The 23,686-nt window shown below is 37.8% G+C and overlaps 1 protein-coding gene across 1 annotated transcript in view; it reads right to left on the bottom strand.

Annotated features, from left to right (window-relative positions):
- Positions 1 to 23,686, bottom strand: part of PDE11A (phosphodiesterase 11A) — a 376,450-nt gene that overhangs the window by 219,743 nt on the left and 133,021 nt on the right. Inside the window, exons 3-4 of the mRNA XM_055308352.1 lie at positions 19,433 to 19,522; positions 15,543 to 15,683 (exon numbers count right to left, since the gene is read on the bottom strand). Coding sequence (XP_055164327.1) covers positions 15,543 to 15,683; positions 19,433 to 19,522 — 231 coding nt within the window. The remainder of the gene's footprint in view (positions 1 to 15,542; positions 15,684 to 19,432; positions 19,523 to 23,686) is intronic.

The raw sequence follows: 23,686 nt of genomic DNA, 5'->3' as shown, positions 1-23,686 counted from the left end.
TGTGGATACTTCCTCCCTCACTCATCTTGTGAAACCAGAATATTCCGTGCAAGAACACGATCAAGCTTACTACTCTGAAAGAAAAGTTTGGACACAGAAAGTGTAAAGATAGTTTTTCTTCTTATTAGCTATTGAGTTCTTATTATACTCCAGGCTCTACATCAGAAGCTTCTTGGACTATTTAAGTTCCTTAGTACAGCTCTATAAAGCAGGGATTTTTATTCTCAGTGTATAGATGAGGAAACTAACCCATAATTTTTAAGAAACTTGCTCAATTTCACACAGCTAAATGGGGCACCTGGATCAAAGCATGTCTGCTTGATTCTAGAGTGCCAGTTCTTTCAACAACATTAAAAATGTTGAGTAGGAAAAGCACCATTTCTGGTCCTCTTTTGACAAACTATACCACATGATAGAAAAATGAGGCTTATACTGAAAGGAGTCATCTGAATGTCACTGGATGCTTCCAAGGCTGACATTTAGATTTGCCTTAGCTGGATGCAGTCATGCTTCAAAGGCCTTTTAAATTAACCACTTATGAGGAATTGATGGGCACCTGAGAAAATGATTTGGAAACTGGGAATAGATTAAATATTAAAACAGCTTTATCAGTGAGGTAATGAACCCAAACTAAGAAAATGCAACATTAGGAAAAGGATAAAAGAAAAGAAAAGCCCATCACAAAGAAAATTGTGTGTGACTAGCCAAATGCAGGGGAGTGACAGTAGACCAATTGCAAGAAAATGCCCTTGACAACTAGAGCACACATTTCATTTCATATTCCAGTGTGAACTAAGCCTCTACAAAATCATTCATTGTGGCCAAATTTGTTTTCTAAAGATGGTCACAACAATATCTCCTACCCCACACTCTTCACTACAATACGACCCTGCCACCCTCCTACCAAGTGGTAGGGTCTATATTCCCACCCCCTTGAATCTAAGTGGGTTTCTGACCACTTTGACCAACAGAGTATATAGAATGGACATGATGTACCTTCTGAGATTGTCATAAAAGGCAATACACCCTCTGTGTCATCTGATGAAATACTTGTGTCTGGGGCCCCAAGACACCATGTTCAACTGCCCTAAGGCCACTCTGCTGAAAGGGAGGCAAACCACATAGAAAAGCCATGTGTAGATACTCTGGTCAGCAGCCAGTCTTTAAGTCCTTCCAGTCTAGGAGTCAGACATATGAGTGAACAAATCTGCAGATGATTCCAGTTCCCAGCCCTTAAGTCATCCCTGATCTCTATGTTTTTCCAACAGTGTGAGGCCTCAGATATCCTGAAAAGAGTCAGGCCATCCTCCTTGTGGTACCCTCTCCAAATTTCTGATCCACAGATCTGTGGGCATAATATGATTGATTTAAGCCTCTAAACTTTGGGTTTGTTACACAGAAAAGATAACCAGAACACTAATCTTAATTGAGGATTTAAACAGAAACCAATCACTGAGGAATCCTCATCTACTTGCAATATTCTTGGGCCTCAAAAGGCTATCAAGCCACAAATAAACTATAAGCTATCACCAAATAATAAATCCCTTGAACTATACTCCAAATAATTTTTAAAGTTAAAACAATAATAAGGTAAAAAGTAGTAGCATTTCATTTATGTTTGCATAATACAAAATTGTCACAGATTTTAAAAGGGGGAGTTAATCCTCTAGCTCTACTTTGATCTCTCATCATTTGTGATTTCTTTCCATTATTTTGTTAATGACAGAAAATTCTTTCCCTATTTTATCATGTTTATGCTGTTGCTATGGACTATATGTTTGTAGTTCCCCCAAATTCATTAGCTGAAACCCTAATTTTCAATGTGACGGTATTTGGAGATGGGGTCTTTGAGAGGTGATTAGGTCATGAGGGTGAAGCCCCCCATAAGGAACTGATGCTTTTATAAGAAGAGGCAGAGAGAGCTTGCTTCTCCTTTTCTTTGCTATTTGGGGATACAATGAGAAGATGGCCATCTACAAATCAGGAAAAGTGCCCGCACCAGGCATCAGATTTGCTAGTGCCTTGATCTTGGTCTTCCCAGTCTCCAGCATTGTGAGAAATATATGTTCTTTAAGCCATCCATTGTGTATTAATTTCTTATAGTAGCCTGAACTAAGACAACCATATTCTCCCTTTTTGCTCCAAATATGTATGAGACATTTCACATACATTATGACCAATCCTTTATGTAGGTATCGATGACTAAAATATCCTGGCATGGTAAATATTATTATGCCCATTTTATTGAAGGGAAATTAAGGCTCAGAGGGGTTAAGTGGTTTTCTGGAAACCATACAACCAACACACTGCAGAATTGCGATTTGAACCATGTCAGTCTGATTCTATAGCCCCAGTTTCCCCACTACCACTGCTTTTATAAACAGGAGCAAGATTGTGACACCAAATTATCTGGATGTGATTCCTTCAAAGTCAGAATAGTCAGATAAACTCTGCCTTTATTTATCAATTCTATAAATATTTTTTGAGTACCCATTAATGCCTGAATTTAAATAAACACAGGCTAAAAGTAAACTTGAAGTAAAATACTTGGCTAATCAAAATACCAATAAACTATTGTTTCTGCATTTGGAAATCAAAACTTTTTTTTTTTCTTTTTTTAGAGAGAGAGAGAGAGAAAGAGTGCAAGTGGGAGGGGGAGAGGGAAAGAGAAACTTATGCAGGGTATGTGCCCAGTGTGCAGAGCCCAACAGAGGGCTGGATCTCACGATTCTGAGATCATGACTGGAGCCCAAATCAAGAGTCAGATGCTTAACTGACTGAGCCACCCAGGCACCCCTCGAACAGGAGATGCTTTTATTTTTCTAACCTGACAGATGAGATTAAACTCCCCAACAATACTTCATTTGGCTTCTCTTTTACTTTTGATTGGAGTACTTTACAACTCTAAAAGGATAGATATTACTTTCTGAAAAACTGATAGTAATGCAAATTGGGTTGCATATGAGGGAGTAAGGCCCCCTTGTGGGGTCATTAAGGATCACTCTGACACATCCACCAAAATTATATTTGGAGAAATTAAAGAATTCATCACAAATCCTAGAGAGAAAAAAAAAAATCCTAGAGAGGGGAGTATGATATGCTCACAGGACCACATAAAGTCACCCAAAGCCCAAAGTTTGGTCACTGCAGGCAGGGAAAGAGCAGAGCAAGGACCCATGGTAAGTACCTGTATTAGGGTCAGGGCTATGGTAGCTTGTGCCATTTGAGAAGCCTGCTCTTTGGTAATCTGAATGTAACTGGGTCAACATGGAGAGGAAGGGGTAAAATGGGAAAGTCATCATGAGGGGATGGGTACCCAGAATGGGCAATAACTAGGTAAAAGTTCAAAACAAGCAAGGTGAGTACAGGCATTAAGGCCACAAAGAACAGCTTGACACCACACAAATGAATTTTATTCAAGTGGAAATGCAAATGAATTTTATCCGAGTAGAAATACAAATGATTTCTGTGCAGTAGTAAAGGTAAGCCCATAGTTAACAATTTTATTGTCCTGGATGATAGCAACCATTTTAGAAATCTAACCTAGCAATCCTACCCTAGCATTCTTTCAGTACCTATTTTAGAATTTACTTTACCACCCCCCTTGATTTCTCTCTTTGATGAGTTAAACAAGATTTTGGTACATGCTTGCTTCAGATTTCTGCAAGGGTTAGGTTTCTAACTTTTTGAAAATTGTTTTTTCACACAACAGAGAGATACTGAGTGCCTGTACACATCAAGTAGCACAGGACCTGGGGCTACATGTGGAAAAGTAAAGGGAAAAAAAACCTCTGAATGCAAGATGTTTACTGTGTGGTAGGGAGCTTCATCTGCCCTGGCTCCTCAAAACTACCACTTCCTAAAATAATAAGTGAACTTCTGCTTTCCACATCTTAGGAAGACAAACCTAGGAAATATAATATCCAGAGATTAAAAGAGAATAAAAATCTTCAAAGAATGTTTAATTTTTTTAAAAAAATCTGCTCAAGGATAGTGCTTTTATAAGAAATGGAATAAAAAAAAAAAAGAAAGAAAAGAAATGGAATCGAAAATTCTGGAATTCTAAAGCTATAAAATTTATAGATCTAGAATGAGAAGTAGATAAACAAATAATCTCTTGATGAAATGTGTTTGAACTCCTCATATGTAAAAGAGGACCTTTTAAAACTACTAAAAGGAAAAAACACTTTTTTTCTAAAATGTTAGAACTTTTTATTTCAATATAAACCATACGCTATAAAGAAAAACAGGGTCAAATATTTTGTTTTATTTTATTGTTTTTGTTTTCTAAATTCAATTTAATGAGTCAAGGGAAAGTCAAGGATTATCCTTTAGGATTATCACTCTCTATCATGGAGAGTACTAGTTATATCCCCCAATAAACCAGTCTATGATATCCCGGCCAAAGTCTGATGCTGGGTTCTTGAACCACAGTGTTGACCTTGTGTGTAATAAAGAATTAACTTTAGCAAAGAAAGTATCTGGCCTTTACTCTTAGCTCCTGAGAGGTAAGCTCTAAGCCCCTGGAATGTCCAGTCTTGAAAAAATATCTTTGTTGACCTGAGGACCTTGGGCCAGCCAGATAGAACAATGTAATTTGAGCCACACAACAATGTGGTTCGGGGGTGGGGTGCACCTTTGGGTCATGTGGTATCACTTGACCTCTGGAGGGAATGGAGACTGAGGTTAGCTATTGTAAATTTTGGTGATTAAGCGTCAATAAAGATCTCTGGATGCCAAGTCTTGGGTGACTTTTCCTGGTTGGTAATACTTCATCATGCACATTGTCACATATCATTGCTGAGAGAAGTTAATGCTACCCATGACTCTATGGAGACAGAGGACAACTAGAAGTTCCACATTTGGAACCTTCCTGGACCTTGCCCATATAGCTCTCCTTTGGCTGATTTTAATCTATGTTTCCCCATAATAAATCATAACCATGAGTATAACAGCTTTCTGTAAGTTCTGTGACCCCTTTTAGCAAATTATTGAGACTGAGGGTGATCTTGGGAACCTTGGAACTTATAATTAGTGTCAGAAGTAAGGGCAGTGTTATAGATTATGTTCCCTTATTTTGTACTTTGTGTGATAAGTCACAGGTTCTTGTGTCTTTAGCAGAAAAAATGAGAATAATGTTGACTGTCTTTGGTTAATATTGATTATCTAAGGCATAGTAGTGTACACTGGATAGCAAAGAGAGATATCAAAAAATAATAAATAAGGTCTCTAACTTTTAAATAATATTTTAAAGGGGAAAAACTTTAAAAAAAAAAAAGCCTTAGGTGTAGAAAGTTAGTCTGATTCCAGGTGACCCATGAAGGGCTGCAAGTCCATTTTAGAATGGATTTATCACAGAAATCCTAGTCTAGACCATATAGCTGGGAACCCAGGGTTTCTGGTGGCATCTCTTTACAGATTTTCTGAATTTAGGGCAATTTGAGATTAGACTCACCACCAATGAACCTCAAAGTCATCAGAATATTAGGCCCTTAAAGACGACATGCGCATGGGACTTGGTCCATGTTGAGGCCAGCAAGAAGGAACAGTGGAGAAGTAATACATTTCTGGAAATGCAGACTGATCTGCTTGCCTCTCATTCCTCTAGAGCAGGGATGGGCAAAAGAGTCTATGGGCCAAATCTGCCCCACCACCTGTTTTCATAAAGTTTCATTTTAACACAGCTTACTCATTAATTAAATATCACCTGTGGCTGTCTTTTGCTCTAGCAGTAGAGTTGAGTAGCTCCAACAGAGACCATATGGGCCACAAAGCCTGAAGTATTTCTTAGCTGGCCCTTCTTGGAAGAGTTTGCTGACTCCTGGTATAGAGCCATCTCTGGACCAAGTTAACCAGTTATTTTTGCTAAATTTTAATGACTGATAATAGATTAATGTATTCATATTCCTATGTAATTTATCTATAATTCAGAAGGCATATTCCTGGAGTCAGAATCTTCACATCTGAAACAAGACTGTAATGATGGAAAATTTAGGCACCACAGTAAGGGCTGGGGAATATACTTGAGGACATGCATATGTCCCAGTTGTCATGGATTGTCTCACTTTAATTAAGCCTATCATCCTGAGACAATTATTAAAAGTGCCTCTTTTCACCCTCAAAAGTATCTTTGTTTGAAAAGCCAAACTCTAGGCAGCTATGCCTCAAACAATTTATATGTCTTTAAAATATTTATTAAAAATATAATGCATTCAAGTAGAAAATTATTTATAGTCAGACACCTGGGTTTAAAAATGAAACAGCTAAAATATTTCAGTGCAATTTAATGGGATATATAGTGTCACTGTGGAGATTATGACCAATAAAAAACAGACAAAAGCATAAAAGAAGAATAAAACTTATGCTTTATTCTTGACTTGCACCAATTGAATAGTTCTCAGTCTCATTAATTTTTAAAAATTTATTCTCTAAATCCAAGTCTGATTTTATAATAGATATACCAAGTGAACCTATATTAAATACATAAATGCCCACATTCACATACAAAATAAAAAAGAATCTAACGAGACAAATCTCAGAAGTGGTTTATAGGTCAATGAAACTGAACAAGTGGTTCCAAGCTCCTCTGGCTGTTGATCAGCCCTGATTATTGCACCCTGGGGAAGGCAGTACACATGCCACAGTGAAGTAAACAAAATATCCCCAAGCATCTCTGCCTGTTCTTTGGAAAAGCTCCATGGACAGAAGTGTTTTGATTTTGATATATATCAAGCACTAGTTGGTCTGGTTTCTCTGTGTGTGTGTGTTTTTTTTTTAAATTTAAAAACAACTTAAAAAAACAAAAACTGTGCTCAGGACTATCTACTCCTGCCACCAAAAAGAAAATAAGAATGATCTAATAATCACCATTTTTTCCATTAGTTTTCTTAATCTGTATTTTTCCACAAGAGGATTATTCTATTGGGAAAAAGATTGAACTAAATGATCATCTACTGCTATCCTTCTTAATAAATTTCTCACTTACACTGATGAGTAATTTACTCTAATCGTTGATTCACTCAATCAACATTTATCAAATGATTAGTGTTCAGGCATTGTATTGGGCTCTGGAAATACCAAGGGGCATAAATCACGTCCTGTCTTTGAGGGACTCAAAATAGTGAGAGGGTAAACAGTTCACAAAAGTATAATTTCATCACAATATATATTCAAAATTCTACAGGCACACAGAAGAGGGTGTTGAAGAAGCCTTTTTGTGAATTATGTCTTCAGTCTTCAAGGGTGGGCAGGCATGTTCTAGGCTGGATAGTGGGGGAAGTTTTCCAGGTTGAGGGACAAATAGGTCAGAGTTTTGGCCAAAAAGAGAGAAAACACTCGAAAGGGTTTAACTGAACCTAATTTAAAAAAGGGACTAGTTACAGAAGTGTGGGCAGAAACCACACTTGAAAGAAATCAATAAGAAATGGTGAGGTACCCAGGAACTAGCAACTTTGGAAAGGCTGCAGTCTAAAGGAGCATGTCTAAAGGTCACAAAGAGCAAGAGACAGAAGGAAGGATGGCAGGAAGGGGAAAATAAAGTTATTGGTGGCCTAGAGGCATCAGAACTATCATAGGGATTCTTGGAAAAATCCAGCAACCTCTACAACTGGCAGAAAAGAACAAGAGGAATACTATCCCCAATTTATCTCTCCTTAAGTCTTTAAATCTTTTGCTGGGGATGCCTGGGTGGTGCAGTCAGTTAAGCATCTGACTCTTGGTTTTGGCTCAGGGTCATGATCTTGGGGTCATGGTACTGAACCCCAAGTAGGGCCCTGCCCTCAGCATGGAGTCTGCTTGATTTTCTCTCCCTCTCTCTCTCCCTCTGTCCTTCCTGCTTGTGTTCTCTATATCTTTAAAATAAATAATCTAAAATAAAACTTTTAAAAATCTGCTAACCCCTCTTGTTTGTCAAACTCATCTGAAAGCCAGTAGGCAAGAAAGCCCAAGTTCCTTCAAGGGTACTGAGTTAAAGAGAGAAAATTCACAGACAGTTGGGGGCAGGTGGGATTTGCAGAGAATAGCTAGTATAGAGTTGACACTGTTGAACTTTACTTGAGCCCGGCTCCCCCCAAAAACAGTAATAATGAAGAAGTCCCTCCTATTACTTTGTTCCAGAATTGAATCAAAAGACCACCCTGCCTAGCAAAATAAGACCTGTTTCCATCTTTCCTTTTCTTTGAGATGTTCCTTAGAAATGAATGTTCTCCCTATTGCAATAGCCTGGATGAAATTATTTCCTAACTATCTGGTGCATCTTTTTTCCACAAGAATAATATGTACAAAGATATAGAAGCAAATACATGCAGAAGCTGATCATAGGGAGGTAGGATAGAGGAGGAAGAAAGGGATAGAATGAGGCTGAAGACCAGAAAGGACAGCCGAAAGTTAAGTTGGGAGCATAAGTGGTGAACCGTGTATGTTGGGCAGTTTGAACTTCACTGTGTGGGCAACAGACAGTTATCAAATATTCTGAATCAAGGAAGAAGCAGATGATGCTCTACAAGAGAACTAGAAGGAGTATTAAGAATTGATGGACAGGAAGATTGCCCTGTTTGCAACTGAAGAAATGAGTTGAGGAAAATGTGAAGCTACAAGATTAGAAAAGACGAGTAAAGACAGTGGTCGAAGAGGTGGGAGGAAGGGGCTAGAAATTGTTTCAACATAAAAGCAACAGAACTTACAAAGATTGCATGTAAATGGTAAGAAACACTTAGAAGCTACTGTAATGTGTGGTTTTTAGCTTGAATTACTTACTACATGATGATGATTCTATTAACTCAAACAGGAAATTTCAGAAGTGGTAAAGATTTGGGGCAGGATGTGGTGGAGATAGGCAGTGGGGACTGAAGTTCAGAAGTTGGATATATATATATATATATATATATACACACACACATGCACACATATTTAACAATATAAATGATTAATGATATGAGTTAATATATTGATATAAAATTATTAATAAAGTGGGTTATATAACAAATATATATTAATAACTAATGATATGTACATATACTCACATCATTAATATATATACATATATATAAAACAATGATTGTTTGGATAATCATTAGAGGTTTTTTTAGATAGTTGCCACTTTGTACTCTAGAAAACGCACTTGGATCAAAAATCAAAAAGAATTTACACTGATTTTCTTAAAGGGAGAAGGCAAGTTAAAGAAAAGTGGGGAAATGGAAAGAAAGTGAAATAGAAAAGAAAGCCTTGAGCAATTTTTGCCATCCTTTAGGATGAAGGGGATTGAATTATAGGCTTTTCCAGAACGATCAGATAAAATGATTACCTCCATCTCTTCCTCTCAAGTGTTGGATTCAGGAAGATCATCATCTAATTTAATAGCTTAATTGTATGTGTATTTACATAAAAACCAAGAAGTTAAGGAACATATTAAAAAGTAAGTGTAGAAAAAAAAAAAGTAAGTGTAGGGGATCCCTGGGTGGCTCAGCGGTTTAGCGCCTGCCTTTGGCCCAGGGCGTGATCCTGGAGTCCCAGGATGGAGTCCCACATCGGCTCCCGGCATGGAGTCTGCTTCTCCCTCCTCCTGTGTCTCTGCCTCTCTCTCTCTCTCTCTGTCTATCATAAATAAATAAATAAATAAATAAATAAATAAATAAATAAATAAATAAATCTTAAAAAAAAAAAAAAAAGTAAGTGTAGCTCCCGCTTTATGGTTTAGGAAGTGAGTTCCAGAAACTAGCATCATGGTTATAAGCTGAGTTAGGAAGTCCTTGATGGAGTTCTGCATGAGGCAATAGCTGCCAGCCATTAGGATGAGCTGTGAAAGGAGAACATGAGAGACACCTAACTCTGGGAAATGAACAAGGGGTAGTGGAAGGGGAGGTGGGTGGGGGGTTGGGGTGACTCAATGATGAGCACTGAGGGGGCACTTGGCGGGATGAGGACTGGGTGTTATGCTATTTGTTGGCAGTTTGAACTCCAATAAAAAAATTAAAAAAAACACAATTTAAAAAAATAAAATAAAACAAAAATCTTGGACTTCTAAAAAAAAAAAGAAAGGAGAACATATGTAAACACTAGTGCTAAGACAGTGCCTCAGGACTTTACCATGAAAATGTCTGCATTCTTGTTTTCCTTGGTGAAGTACAGAAAGAAATAGAGATATTAGTAAATACATGAGCTAGAAAGCAGCTCACAGAAGGTATAGGAATTGCTTAGGTCCATGGAATGTAGTAACATTATGCAGGGAATATTCAGTCCAAGGATCTAAATATTTCCTAATGTCAATAGTAGCTAGCTATGGAACAATCTTTCTATTTTTTCAGTCTAGTAGAAGATACAATTGATAGTCACTTAAAATTGATTGAAATACTTAAGGGAAGCACAAGAGGGTAAGATATTAATTTTGGCAGGAGAGAGGCTGGAAAGGCATTCCTTGTTTCTGTTTTTGGCATCCACTGAGTGAACAGATCAGTTAACACCTGCCTGCTCAGTTTAAAGACCATGAAGGCAGTCTCTAATAACTGAATTAAGAGTTTGATGAATCAAAGCTTCAGTAACTAGATTTCAATTTCTTTTCTTTCTCTTCCCCTCAAACGAAGAAAGGCCAGGAAATACCATACATCTGCAGTAACCAGCTTTTTAAATATTCAAATCACAAGGCAATAATCAGTTGTTTTGTCTCAAGGAATGATTCTAATAAAATAGAAAAAAGCAAAAGTTATTTTTAAAGGAAGGAAACTTCCAGCAGATTTTTTTCCTGAAATGATGCCTCCCCACCCCACCCCCATCCCACGCCAATTGTAAAAAGTAGCATATGGAATGCTAGTTGAGATGATGCCATAAGTTAATATTTTGACACATCCGTTCTCTTCCAAAAACAGAGCAAAGATTGATAAAATACAGAAAGAGAAAATCTTAAAGACATCTAGAGGTTAAAAAACAGAGAGAGAGAGAGAGAGAGAGAGAGAGAGAGAGAGAGAGAGAGAGAGAAACGCAGGATAGCAGAGAATATAAAAAGGAAAAGATCTCTAGAGAGTCAAGCTTGAAGACATAGGCTTACTGTGCTCCTCCAAGTCCAGAAACAGGCAGGTGGCAATGATCAGAATTTCACCTTCTACTGGGGTTTGGGAACTAAAAATGTTCCCTTGAAAGAGGTGACGTAGCTTCACCCTCAGAAAATGAACCATTCTGCTACTGACTTAGTGTTATATTAGTACAAAGAGGTGACGTAGCTTCACCCTCAGAAACTGAACCATGCTGCTTCTGGCTTAGTGTTTTATTACTACGTAGCAGGAGACCCAACTTAAGACCTGGTTCTTGACTAGGGGCCTAGGAATGACACAAACTCTTAAATAGGGAGGGAAGAGTACAAGAGAGAATAATAATAATAATAATAAAAAGACACAAACAAAACACTTCCATCAAAATGAGCTCCTACACCTGCACCCCGATGTTTCTAGCAGCAATGTCCAAATAGCCAAACTGTGGAAGGAGCCTCGGTGTCCGTCAAAAGATGAATGGATAAAAAAGATGTGGTTTATGTATACAATGGAATATTCCTCAGCCATTAGAAATGACAAATACCCACCATTTGCTTTGATGTGGATGGAACTGGAGGGTATTGCGCTGAGTGAAATAAGAATCGGAGAAGGACAAACATTATATGGTCTCATTCATTTGGGGAATATAAAAAATAGTGAAAGGGAATAAAGGGGAAAGGAGAAAAAATGAGTGGGAAATATCAGAAAGGGAGACAGAACATGAGAGACTCCTAACTCTGGGAAACAAACTAGGGGTGGTGGAAGGGGAGGTGGGCGGGGGGTAGGGGTGACTGGGTGACGGGCACTGAGGGGGCCACTTGACGGGATGAGCACTGGGTGTTATTCTATATGTTGGCAAATTGAACACCAATAAAAAATAAATATAAAAAACAAAACAAAACAAAAACAAAATGAGCTCCTATCTCAAACTCAGAAACACATGAACAAGTAATATTAACAAAACTAAATCAATGACTTACAGAATTGGATAAGAAGATACTGATAAATCTCAGTTACACTGAACACTTGAACCCACTTGTATCAAGAATGAGAGGTGAAGATGAGAAAAATATTAAGAATATGAATGATTTGAGCAATATCTCATTCTTGACCAATGGATCCTGAGGAAAAGTCAGCTAGAAAAGAACTCTTTTGGAAAAGACTTTCTTCCCTGAGAAAAAGAGAGACATATGAACAAAAGTTTTCCTTTCTTCCTCTCCTGGGGCACAGTTTCATGAGGACACACTGCCTAGAGCTGTGCCAGCTTCCTGGACCACAAGGATGAAAGGCAGCCAAGCAGTGAGACACGAACAGAAAGTGGACAGAGCCAGGTTCTTGATTATATCACTGGGCTACTCCACCATCCCAGAACCACCTCCTACAGACTTCATCTCACGTAACACATGTGTTCCTATTATTTAAGCCATTTTCCCTTATTTATTCTATTATTGCAGAGATTGCTCAAATTGATGTATAAATTAAAGCAATTTCAATCAAAGTCTATACAGAATTTCTCATGGAACTTGATAAATGGCTCTTAAAATTTCTATGAGAGAGCAATAGGCCAATAATAAGCAGGCCAATTTTAAAGGAGAACAGCACTGAGGGCTTGTTCTATCAGATATCAAAGTATATTATCAAATTATAGAAACTGAGACAGTATGGTACTGGTATAGAAATAGATTAGTGAGCTCAGAAACAGAGCCAGGTATATAGGGAAACTCGATAATACAGAAGTGGAATTACAGAGTGGGGGGAAATGGTTCTGACACCATGGATTACACATATCCAGCCTTACACCCTATGCAAAAAATTCTGGATGGATACAAAGACCTTAAAGACCAGACGGGTTAAAGAAAATATAAGAGAATGTCATTATAACATGGAGGCAGATAAAAATTTTTCACAAATTCTTAAAGCACAAATCAAAAAGGAAATGTATAAATTTGGCATATTAAAGTTAAAATATTCCTCGCCACCAGGATACTTGTTGGGAGAGGCACACCTCAGGAGCCCTGAGTGCACGTCCTTGCTTCTGTTTGTTGAACTGTGCAGCACCAGATTTCAGCTTCTCATATTCTGTTCATTTGGTTTCTCCTCCCATACTTGGCATGACTGTGTCTGGTCTCCTTCCTACAACTGCTACCACACAGTCAGGATAAGTCTGATGTTTTGAGAAATCTTTGGTGGGAAGTATGCTAAAGGAGAGCATGGTGACCCACATGTATTTAACCTCACTCCCACCCTCAGCCTTCCCACAGCAAGGCACTGGTCTTGCCAAAAACTCTTTACAACTTCTAAAATGGTACCAAGCAGATTGGGCTCCTTTTTTTGCACATGGCTGACTTTTTTTTTTTTAAGATTTTATTTATCTATTCATGAGAGACACAGACATAGGGGGAAGCAGGTTCCCCACTGGGGGTCCTACAATGGGACTCGATCCCCGGACCCTGGAATCATAACCTGAGCCTTAGGCAGATGCTCAACCACTTAGCCACCCAGACGTCCCTGCACATGGCTGACTTTTACCTCTAGACCTCAGCCCTCTAGGTGAGAGGAGCTCATCCTCACTCATAGACAAAGAGAAGAGGCAGTGAAGACTGGCCTGGAATTTTCTACTCTAACACCACTATATCATCTTAGAATTTTCAGCTGTGCTAGCAAAAAGGTCTTTTTAGCTTTCAGTAATATGTCAACACCTTTAATGCTGGTATCACCTACTCTAGATAGTGGTTTTTATTTCCCCCACCCCAAGCACTCATGTACTTTATAACATTAGGTGATATTGTTCCTACTCTTCTCTACAGCTCTGCTCCCACCTTCCATATCCACTTCTGTCATCTGTACTTTTTCATTTGATGTGCCAAAGAGGAACGTCACAGGATAAAAACTAGTCCCTATTAAAAGATTATCAAGTATGGCTATCCTGAACTGGTTCAAATTATTTTTATATCTGTTTACAACTAAGCAAACAGCCCACTCATCCCGGTCCTGATTCCACCTGGCCCTCCAGCCACTTGCCCTCACAGGAACCTGGGATCAGGGATCCTGGCAGCTGAAGCCCCAACAGCTGCCTCTTCGCACCCTTGCTTAGTGAGTGCCTACAGCCTGCCCGCACCAGTGAGCACCTCCACCCCTCCTCATTCCTCTCTGGGGCTTTAGAGTCAGGCCATGGGGGTGACTCTAGCAAGTCACTCAACTCTCTGAGCCTCATTTCCTCCATAAAGTGAGAATGATAACAATACCTATATCATAAGGATGAGGGAGAATGAAATGAACTCTGGTACTTCATACAACATCCAGAAGCATTCCACAAATAGGGGCTATTGCAGGGCAGGGGGATTCCTCCCAGGATTCCACTGAGTTTTACATAATCACAGGATAATGGCAAAGTTATTGCTTATTTAAACCACACCTGCTGAAGTAGAAATAATGCCAACCTCTGCTAAAATAGGGGCAAACACTCCTAAACATTTTAAACCTTTATAGATTTTTTAAAACTTCATGTTGTAAGTTTTATGATACTTATTATTAAATCTCCAAAATTTACCCTAAGGTTCTTACTCTTTGAGGAAAACAAACCTAAGGCAAAGACAATAATCTTATCTAAGTAAAGTACAGTGAAATACCCTCCTCTGCCGTATTAAAATAGTCCTTAAGGAGCTAGACAATTCTTGGTGTTTGAAGACAGTTCACAGTAAAGATACTAAATTGCTGCTAAGGGTTTAGACATTTAACTTTCAAGGAGTTAGACTGATGATGATCATTATTTTCAGTACTGTTGTGCATTTACCCAAGGACTTCCCCCAAAGAGGTGAAGGGCTTAACAGAAACCTGAAAGCCAAGGTGCTACAGATCGGAGGTCTTGAACTAGCTGGATGCCTGCCCTGTGGTGAAGAGGCAAGGAGCCTCCTCCACCTGTGCAAGCGTCCCCAGCTCTAAAGCAGCAGAAAAAGAACTTGGAAACTGCACTTCGAACCTTTGCTGCAGAGCAGAGCCCAGCAGAGGCTTGTCACTCCACTCAGCTCAAGTACTATCTGGCTGAGCTCCAAAAGCAAAGGGCACTGCTTCTCCAGCATTTGTCTGCTTCCTCCTCGTAAGAGAGCTGTGGAGCACTGTCTGGACTGCCATCTTCACCCACAGATGCCAAGGGCCTTCCTCATGCGGGTAAATATGATGGGAGCCTGGCACTTGAGCTAATGTCTATTCAGCTGGGTGACAGTGGACAAACTGACTTATCCCTCAGTTCTCTCATCTGTGAATACTCAGGGCTGGGATAGCTCTCTAACGTCCCCATCAAAGCAAGAGTCTATGTTTCTAAGGTGACAGCAAAACAAGACTGAAAATACATGTAAAAGAAATTTTAAAAACTTTAAGTTTAGAAAAAGTGACCTCATGGTGAGAAGAGTCATGAAGAGTGGTTCAAGCAATGATTTCACAAAACAAATTACAAATAAAGTAAACTTTTAGTTCCTTAATACAGTCTTCAACTCTATGTGACAGGTAAAAAAAAAAATGACTTACTGGTGATTCAATGTCTTCGAGGAGTAAAACAGAACAGCGTTCACATTTCAGCAGAGTTTGGGCCCGATGCATTATTTTCTTGACAATTTTCTCCAGGTCAGTCTGTTCTTCAAAGAGGTCATTAACAACCTCTAGCAAAGCCTAGGAAAGATGAAATGGATATATTTAGGTGGGTATAGGATTGAATAAAAACATTTTTTTCCCTCTCAAAAGTCCATTTAGTCTTTGCTATAATAAAATATAAGTATTTTTGTGTGGCTAATTTTTAAAACATTGATGATTATTTTGACATAATCATATTTTGACATATTGTTGTTTTACAACACAGTTTTGAACTGAAAAACACAACTTGAGAATAGTGCCAATCCATACAATCCCATATAAATCCCACATATAGCTATAGGACTATCTCCTGAGTAGCTAATGACTGCACAATTCCATTTAGTCCACTATAGCTCTAGGCTTCTCCCCCACTCCCACTCCACAGTAGTTTTTCTGCAATGTGACTAGGTATAAACCCAACATTTTATAAATTATGGATTCTCTCCAAAGCACATTTATTTCAGAAAATTACAAAGCAGCACTTCCTCACCCTCAGGAAGAAATAGGTTCATGGTCGAACTTGAGACTTATTTTCCCTAATACATATTTCTCATAGAGCTCTGTAAGAATTATAGGGGTGAATGCTAATTAAGCTTCAGAGCCTTCCAAAAAAATATAAAATCCCCATTAATCCCTCTACACAAAAAGTATTGCTTCATCTCACCTGTTCAGGAAAACACAAATACTAAAATATATCCGAGGAAAGAAAATACCATTAAAATTTCTGTTAAAACAACAGAATGAAAAGCACACAAATTAAAGAAAAAAAAAACCCTTAGAATTCTAACTTGAAAACTGCACACTCACTTAAAAATCAAATTATAATAACCTGTCATTTTATCCAGCTAAGTTGGCTTGCAATTTTTGCATTGAGACAATATTTACTTGGCATTTTTAATTACATGGCTCTTTCCAGAGATTTCAGAATAGTGGGCTATGTACAGGTAGTAGATATTATGCTTCTAGCAGGGAGCAATCAGAAAATTACATAGCCAGTGAATTGGCCAGAGGGTGCTTTGTTCAATAGGACTTAATAAGATATACACTCTCAGGTCTGACCTCTCAAAAAAGGATTTTGTGGGGTTTCATATTCACATCTATTCAGGTAAATGGTGTTGATGATCATCCCAGGGTTATGACCAATTTTCAACTTCAGTAATGAATTTGATTTGTCCTGAAACTGTTAGAAACATGTGAAAATTTCTTCTCAGAGTCTATTCAGGTAGAAAAGCATTTGAATGAGTTAAGGGATCCATGAAATGAGTCTAGTTCACTGAGCATCTAAAAGAGGAGCAAATATCCTTGGTAGCATTTTCTCTAAAGAGAGCTTGTGAGTACAGCTAAGGGCCCTGGGTGGCTCTCTGATCATGGAGCGGAGAAACACCAGGAGGTGAAAAAAGTTTGAGCATATCCTGGCTGTCTGGCATCTGGACAGCAAATTGCTGTAGGAAGTCAATGTGCAATAATTTCATATTTAAATATAACATTAAAAATGAGGCAATTGTCTGAATAATTACCAACACAATTCCCTGTTATTAAGGGGGAAAACATTATTTCCTTAATCATCCAGACTATTTCTTCAGATGGATCATATTAACTGAACAATTATTTAACTTTTCAATTTGTTGTGACTCTGTGGATAGGGCCTCTGGGACCCATACACAAGAACATTTATCTCAAAGGAAAAACTAATTGTGCCTTGAGTCTTGCACTGACAAATCACATCATAGTAATTTTACTGTTTCTAATTAAAAATTGCTGCTTTCCTAACAAGTGATAAAAGTTTCACAAATAACAATACAGACTAGCTCCACAATGGGAGAAAAAAGAGAAGAAAATCTAGGATGATAGGCAATTCAACAGACATTGGAGGCTCTTCACAAAACTGAATATTCCGTTTCTTGACTTCCCTTATATTTGGCCCCCTCCTTCTTCTACTACCTTTCTTTGCTCCTGGGTTCATCCTTGGACCTCTTCCCTTCTCACACCCACATATTCTCCCCCAGATTGATTAATCTGGTACTCTACTTTTAAATACTATCTATATATTCACAGTTCTAAGTACTGACATCTCACCAAAACTTTAGACTCCTGTACCCAACTACTTACTTGCCAGCTATACAAGCCAAAAGTCATTTTCACTCATTTCCCACATCAATAAGCTTCATATATTTCACCATTAATGTTGGGGGCAATCTCTCACTTCTCACTGCTCTAGTTAGTCCCAGTAGCATTATTTCTTTTGTTCCTAGCTCTATTAAGATTGACATATAACGTTGTGTAAGTTTAAGGTATAAAATATGATAATTTGACACATGCACTTGCTGTGAAATGATTATTACAATAAGGTGAGTTAACACATCCATCCCCTCACATAATTGCAACTTGCAAATATCTTCTCCCATTCCATAGGTGGCTTCTTCATTTTGTTGATGGTTTCCTTTGCCGTGCAGAAGATTTTTCATTTGATGTGGTCACTAGTCTGTTCTTGGGAGTTTGTATCAGATCCAAAAAAAATCGTTGAAGTTTTTCCCCGATGTTTTCTTCTAGAAGTTTCAGTCTCATGTCTTACAGTTATAACTTTAATCCACTTCAAGTTAATTTTTTGTGAGTGGTATAAAACATGGGTCCGATTTCAGTCTTGCTCATTTGAATATCCAGTTTTCTCAACACCATTTATGAAAAAAATATCTTTTCCCCATTAGGTATGCTTGACTCCCTTGTCAAATATATATTGACTGTATAAGCATGGGTTTATTTCTGGGCTCTCAATTCTATTCCATTGGTATATGTTTTTAGTGCTAGTACCATACTGTTTGGATTATAATAGCTTTGTAATATAGTTTGAAATCAGGGAGTGTGATGCCTACAGCTTTGTCCTTCTTTCTCAGGATTGCTTTGGCTATTTGAGTTCTTCCTCTCTGCTCTCCAGGCACATGGACTCCTGTGTTTTTGTACCTGACATTTCCACTATTTGGAATGGTCTTCCCTGATTTTTGTGTAGCTTTGCTCCTTTATTTCATTCAGGTCTCTGTTCAAATAGCATCTTAAAGAGAACTTGATCATACTCTGAAATATCTTTCCAAACTATCCTTCCGTGATCAATCTCTATCTCTTCTTCATCTCATTTCATTTTTTATAGCACTTATCACTACCTGATACTATATTTTTTGTTTGCATATTATCTACTGTACCTATCTATACCTACCTGTATCTATTGTATTATGAGCCTAATATTATTTAATATCTATTTGATAGTTTAGCATTTTTTTAGTCTTTCTTTCCTATTTACCTCTATAGCTGGTGAAAGTCCCTCTTTGTGTCTCTTAATAATCCTATAAAAGTGTTTGCATTATTGTCTAGTTATCTTGTGATGCTCTTCCAGAAAAACTTTTAATTCAAAAGCAAAATTCATGAGGTGAGGTGAAATTATTTGTAGCATACCTTGCTTCTTAAACTAAATTATAAAAGTATTACTAAAGTGTGTTATTGTTTTAAAGCTATAAGTAAGAGTACCTCTTCTACCTTACAGTATAGATGTGAAATTAGTTTCATTTTTAAAAGAAGCCAGTACTATTTGCCTCAGACAACAGAGAATTTGTATCCACTTCCATTTGGACTTACTGCTTCAAAGGTATCTTCTACCATAAACTTGAAGGATTAAACAAATAAAAAGGACTCCTGGACTATTCAAAGATCATCTGCTGTTTTTAAAAGACATGATGACTCACAGACACTTGAAAGTCAGAGAGCTTTGAGAGTTGTCAATAACATTTCTTTCTACTTACCCTGCTTCGTTCATATTCTTTCCTTGAGGCAGCAAAGAGCTGAGCATTAGATATGGCAATTCCACAAAATGGAAGATACATCTGCATAACCTAAGGGTAAGGAGAGTGTTAAGAACATTAAAACATTACTGCACCAAATTCCATCTTCCCTGCATTGGTCTGACCATAATATTTTCTTTTCAACCACAGAAATTGAGTATGGAATTATGGATACTAGTATCTTAACTTTAGAAGGGATAGTTTTCAGAGTTAGCTATATGATGGTCTTGATCAAGCTTTAACTAAGGACAGTCACATTTATGAGCATCTACAGTGAAGCAACAGACAATGATGACTATGATACGGGAACTGTAAATCATCTGTATATCCCTTCTTTGATCAGTGAAAAAGGAATAAATGAATAAACTCATATATCTAGAATTGAAGGCAGGTGTCCACACTCACATGTGGAGGCCAGTAGGCCATGAGTCAATTTCTTTGTACATGTGTATCTGTAGCAGGGATCTTACCTTCACCCCAACACTCTGTCAGCTACAAATTTCAGTATGCCCGGTAGATTGGCCTGGTAGGAACTTAGGGGCCAGAAGGCCTAGTAGCCTCGTATAGTATAAAAGAGCTCAAATTGCGCTTGTTCTGCTGACAGAATTGGATGTATGCAGATGTGTGGGATGATCCTACAGAAGCTGGTTTGAGGAAAGGCTGGGGATCCTTTAAGAGCACTTTTATGGAAAGAAATAGCTACGTATGCCAGGCTTGATCCTAACAAAGACTTTCTCAACACTTCATCATCACTTATTTTCAGTACTGCCTGACACACACTCAAATTCATCTCCAGAATCTCTGATTCCAAAGAGAAATAGAATGCCCCAAGTAAAAACCGAAGGAGCAATTTCCCTAAACTCTTCACAACATAGAACATTGTGACAAGTAATATTGCTTTGGGATTTCTCTAAGCAGAAGGAAAAGGGCATGTTTTGTACCATAGTCTTTCTCCCTCCCTCTGTCTCCTTTTCTGTCTCTGTCTGTCTCTCTCTTACACACACACACACACCACACTACAATGTCCTGTGAAGTGGTACAGAGCAGTTGCAAAACACAGCAGCTCCCACTTGCCCAGAAGAGGGAAGTGCAGTGTTCACCATAGGTGAGGGACGAGAACTGTGGACATCATGAGAGCCCTGGGACACCCAGAACACAATTACCTAGAGTGGGAGGTGATTTTGCAGAGGGCTTGAGAAAGACAGAAGATGAAGGACAATCCACACTGCCTGTCATTTCTTTCCTATTCAAATCTTGTTTTGGCTACCTGGGCATCCTCAACTCTGACCTCGGGGCCCAGAAAGTATTGCACAGTGCTGTGTAAGCTAAAACTGTGACACCACTCTTTAAGAAAAGAGAGAAACGATGGGATTGGTATTAAGCAGAGGTATAAAATCAGTGAGTTGATTTTTTTATACATCTTTCCAGGATAAATTCCTTCACTGAATTTGATTCAAACTCCTATTTAATGAGGACCTACTAGGTGCCAGACACTCTTGCTTCATTTCTTCATTTGAAAAGCACATCAACTTCTCATGGAGAGACTTTACATTTCAGAGATCAGGAAATTCAGTAACTTGCTCAAACTCACGCAGGAACTCAGGTCATCTTATTCTACAACTGATGATCATTCCTTACAACATGCTTCCTTCTAGAACAAGATGCTATTTCTGTCACTCCTCATTCCCCTTCCTTACTACTCCTCCTCATGCCTTAGGAAGTTTGTTGATAAGCCCGGATAAAGCTGTTGACATAAAGCTGCCAGATAATCTGCCAGAATTTCTCTGCCTTTAGCCAGATTGGGATCACTTTCAACATCACCTACACACATAGAAAGCACTTTTCTTGTAGTTTCCTGTTTTTTTTATCTGCTGTGGAGACAGTGACTATGATGGAGGTGGAGGGGAGAAGGAGATATGGGTTATTTTACTTTCCTTCTTTTCCTTCCTTCTTTCTTTCCTTCCTTTTTCCCTTCTTTCCTCCCCCCTCCTTTCTTCCTCCCTTCCTGTATTTATTTGCCTTCAGAGGCCACGTTTAAGATAGTTTATAGGTTAAGCAAGTAGGTAGAGGAGATCAAATGAATATGTGAAATGTTTTCTAATATATCATAGGCTTGTTTCAATTCATTTGTAATACCAATATTTATTGAGCTCCAAGCATTGTGTATAATTAAAAAGAATGTGAATTTTAAATTAGATGACTATTGTCATTTACATGGCTGTTCTGTGTGAAAGTCAACAAGTCGTTTAACCTTTCTGATCCTATTTCCTTATCTATAAAATGCCACGTTTCACTGGCTAATCTCTCTCATCTTTTTTAGTTCTAATATTTGGTGATCCTAATAAGTAGAAACACCCATGAATGTAACATTCTACTTGCTGGAGAAAACAAAGAATTCAATAAATATGCTCACATTTTATTCAAGAAATAATCATTTTTAGTAGTAATTGATACTGACACAGTCCTTGGACATGATGTTAAGCATTTTATATGCACTCTGTCATCTGATTCTTGTAACTACATATACCATGCCATTTATTTTATTTTTGATGGGAAAACTGAGGCTTTAGAAACTCATCCAAAGTTTTTGGGAGATATCTCTCCATGGGTCTCTCACATTTCTGCATAGCTTACAAACAAAGGCACTGCTCTAGCTTTTAAAAATGTTTGTATAATAAACAGCCTTGGAATAGAGTGTCTTCTTCAGAGCAAAGAAGAGACTTGTATAATTATAATTAAGATAGTATCTGTCTTTGGGGCAGAGGTCAGGCTGACTTACTGTCCATTATTAAGCATCTGTGTTTCCTATATTTGAGGTTCTTCTCCTATAACCCATGTCTTTTGTCATTGAGATGATGCTATTACTGAACATTTCCATTCCAAGCCAGAACCAGCTGTTCACTTATCATTAAGACTATTTCATTTTTTGTTGGTCTTTTAGATGTATTGATATGAATTCCCCACCATAGTTACTGAGTATTTATTTGTAATTGTAAAGTAAGAGCCCCAGGAACAATTACTAAGATCCGTGTTAAATGTCTTTATTCCCTTTTTACTGAGCTAGTTGCTATTTATTTTATTGTCTTGCTGCATTGATTGCCCCTCTACTACTTTTTATTGCCTTATTTTAGTGATTAAAACCAGAAAGTCCATGTACATACTTAATAAAATCTAAACTGAACATCTTTAGCTCCCTTCCAAATAAGATAAGGATGTGGAAATACTTTAACTTTCCTGTTATATACGTTACTTTTTTGCTTATATTTCGTTTTGTTGCTGCAAACTAGACATTATTATTATTGTTGTTACTATTATTAGTGAATGTTTATTTAGATTCACTCACATGTTTTCCAATTTTTTCCTCTTCATTCCTTCTAGCATGTCTTTCCTTCCTTCTGGAATAATTCTCTCTTTTTGAATTCTTTAGAATACCCTTTAGCATTGGTGGTAAATGCGTTATTTCTGTTTTGTAAAAAAATATCCTTATCAATCTTAAAAGGTAATTAGGTTTGGTATACAATTCAAGATTGATAGCTATTTCTCCTGACCCTTAGAAGATATCCCTCATCATGTGCAGCTGATGCTGCTAAAAAGTCAGCTGTCAATCTCATTTTTTGTAGATTTTCCACCTTTGTCTTCTAGCTTCTTCTAGGACCTCTTTCTGTCTTTGGTGGCCATTCTGTACTTTTCTAGCCTTAATCAAAGGCTTAACTGAATCATATAGAATTCTAAATATATTGGTCAAAGATGACTGAAGATAGAGACCATATAACACCTTTATAACAGATACATTGAAAACTGAGGGGGGTGGAATCTTGATTTACAAAGGGAATGATCTACCCTGTGTCACTCACTGGTACAACAATTCAACACTCTGAGGCCAGAGAAAGTCTGTTTCATTATGGACACCTACATGACAATATGATCCAATGAATTTCTAAGTAAATGTCCAGGAAAATCAGGCAAATCCATTTTGAAAGGAGGGAGTAAGAAGAAGCAGAAGCAGTATCAGTATGCAAATAGGAGATAATGAAAAATTTTAAAAATTATATCTTTTTTTTTAGTCCCAGTACAAAAGATGTCTTTTTTAAACAAAGAAAGAGATACTACTCTATCATGCCCTTCTTGATGTCCCCCTCCTCCTCCAAAAAAAAAAAATACTAATTTGGCCTTCATCATCTAGTTTCTGAACGCCAAAAGGTCTAAAAAATACCT

This window comes from Nyctereutes procyonoides, unplaced genomic scaffold (genome assembly GCF_905146905.1).
Source record: "Nyctereutes procyonoides isolate TBG_1078 unplaced genomic scaffold, NYPRO_anot_genome, whole genome shotgun sequence".
NCBI lineage: Eukaryota > Metazoa > Chordata > Mammalia > Carnivora > Canidae > Nyctereutes > Nyctereutes procyonoides.
Note: the sequence above shows the minus strand (reverse complement) of the source record. Positions and strands in the feature narration are given on the sequence as shown.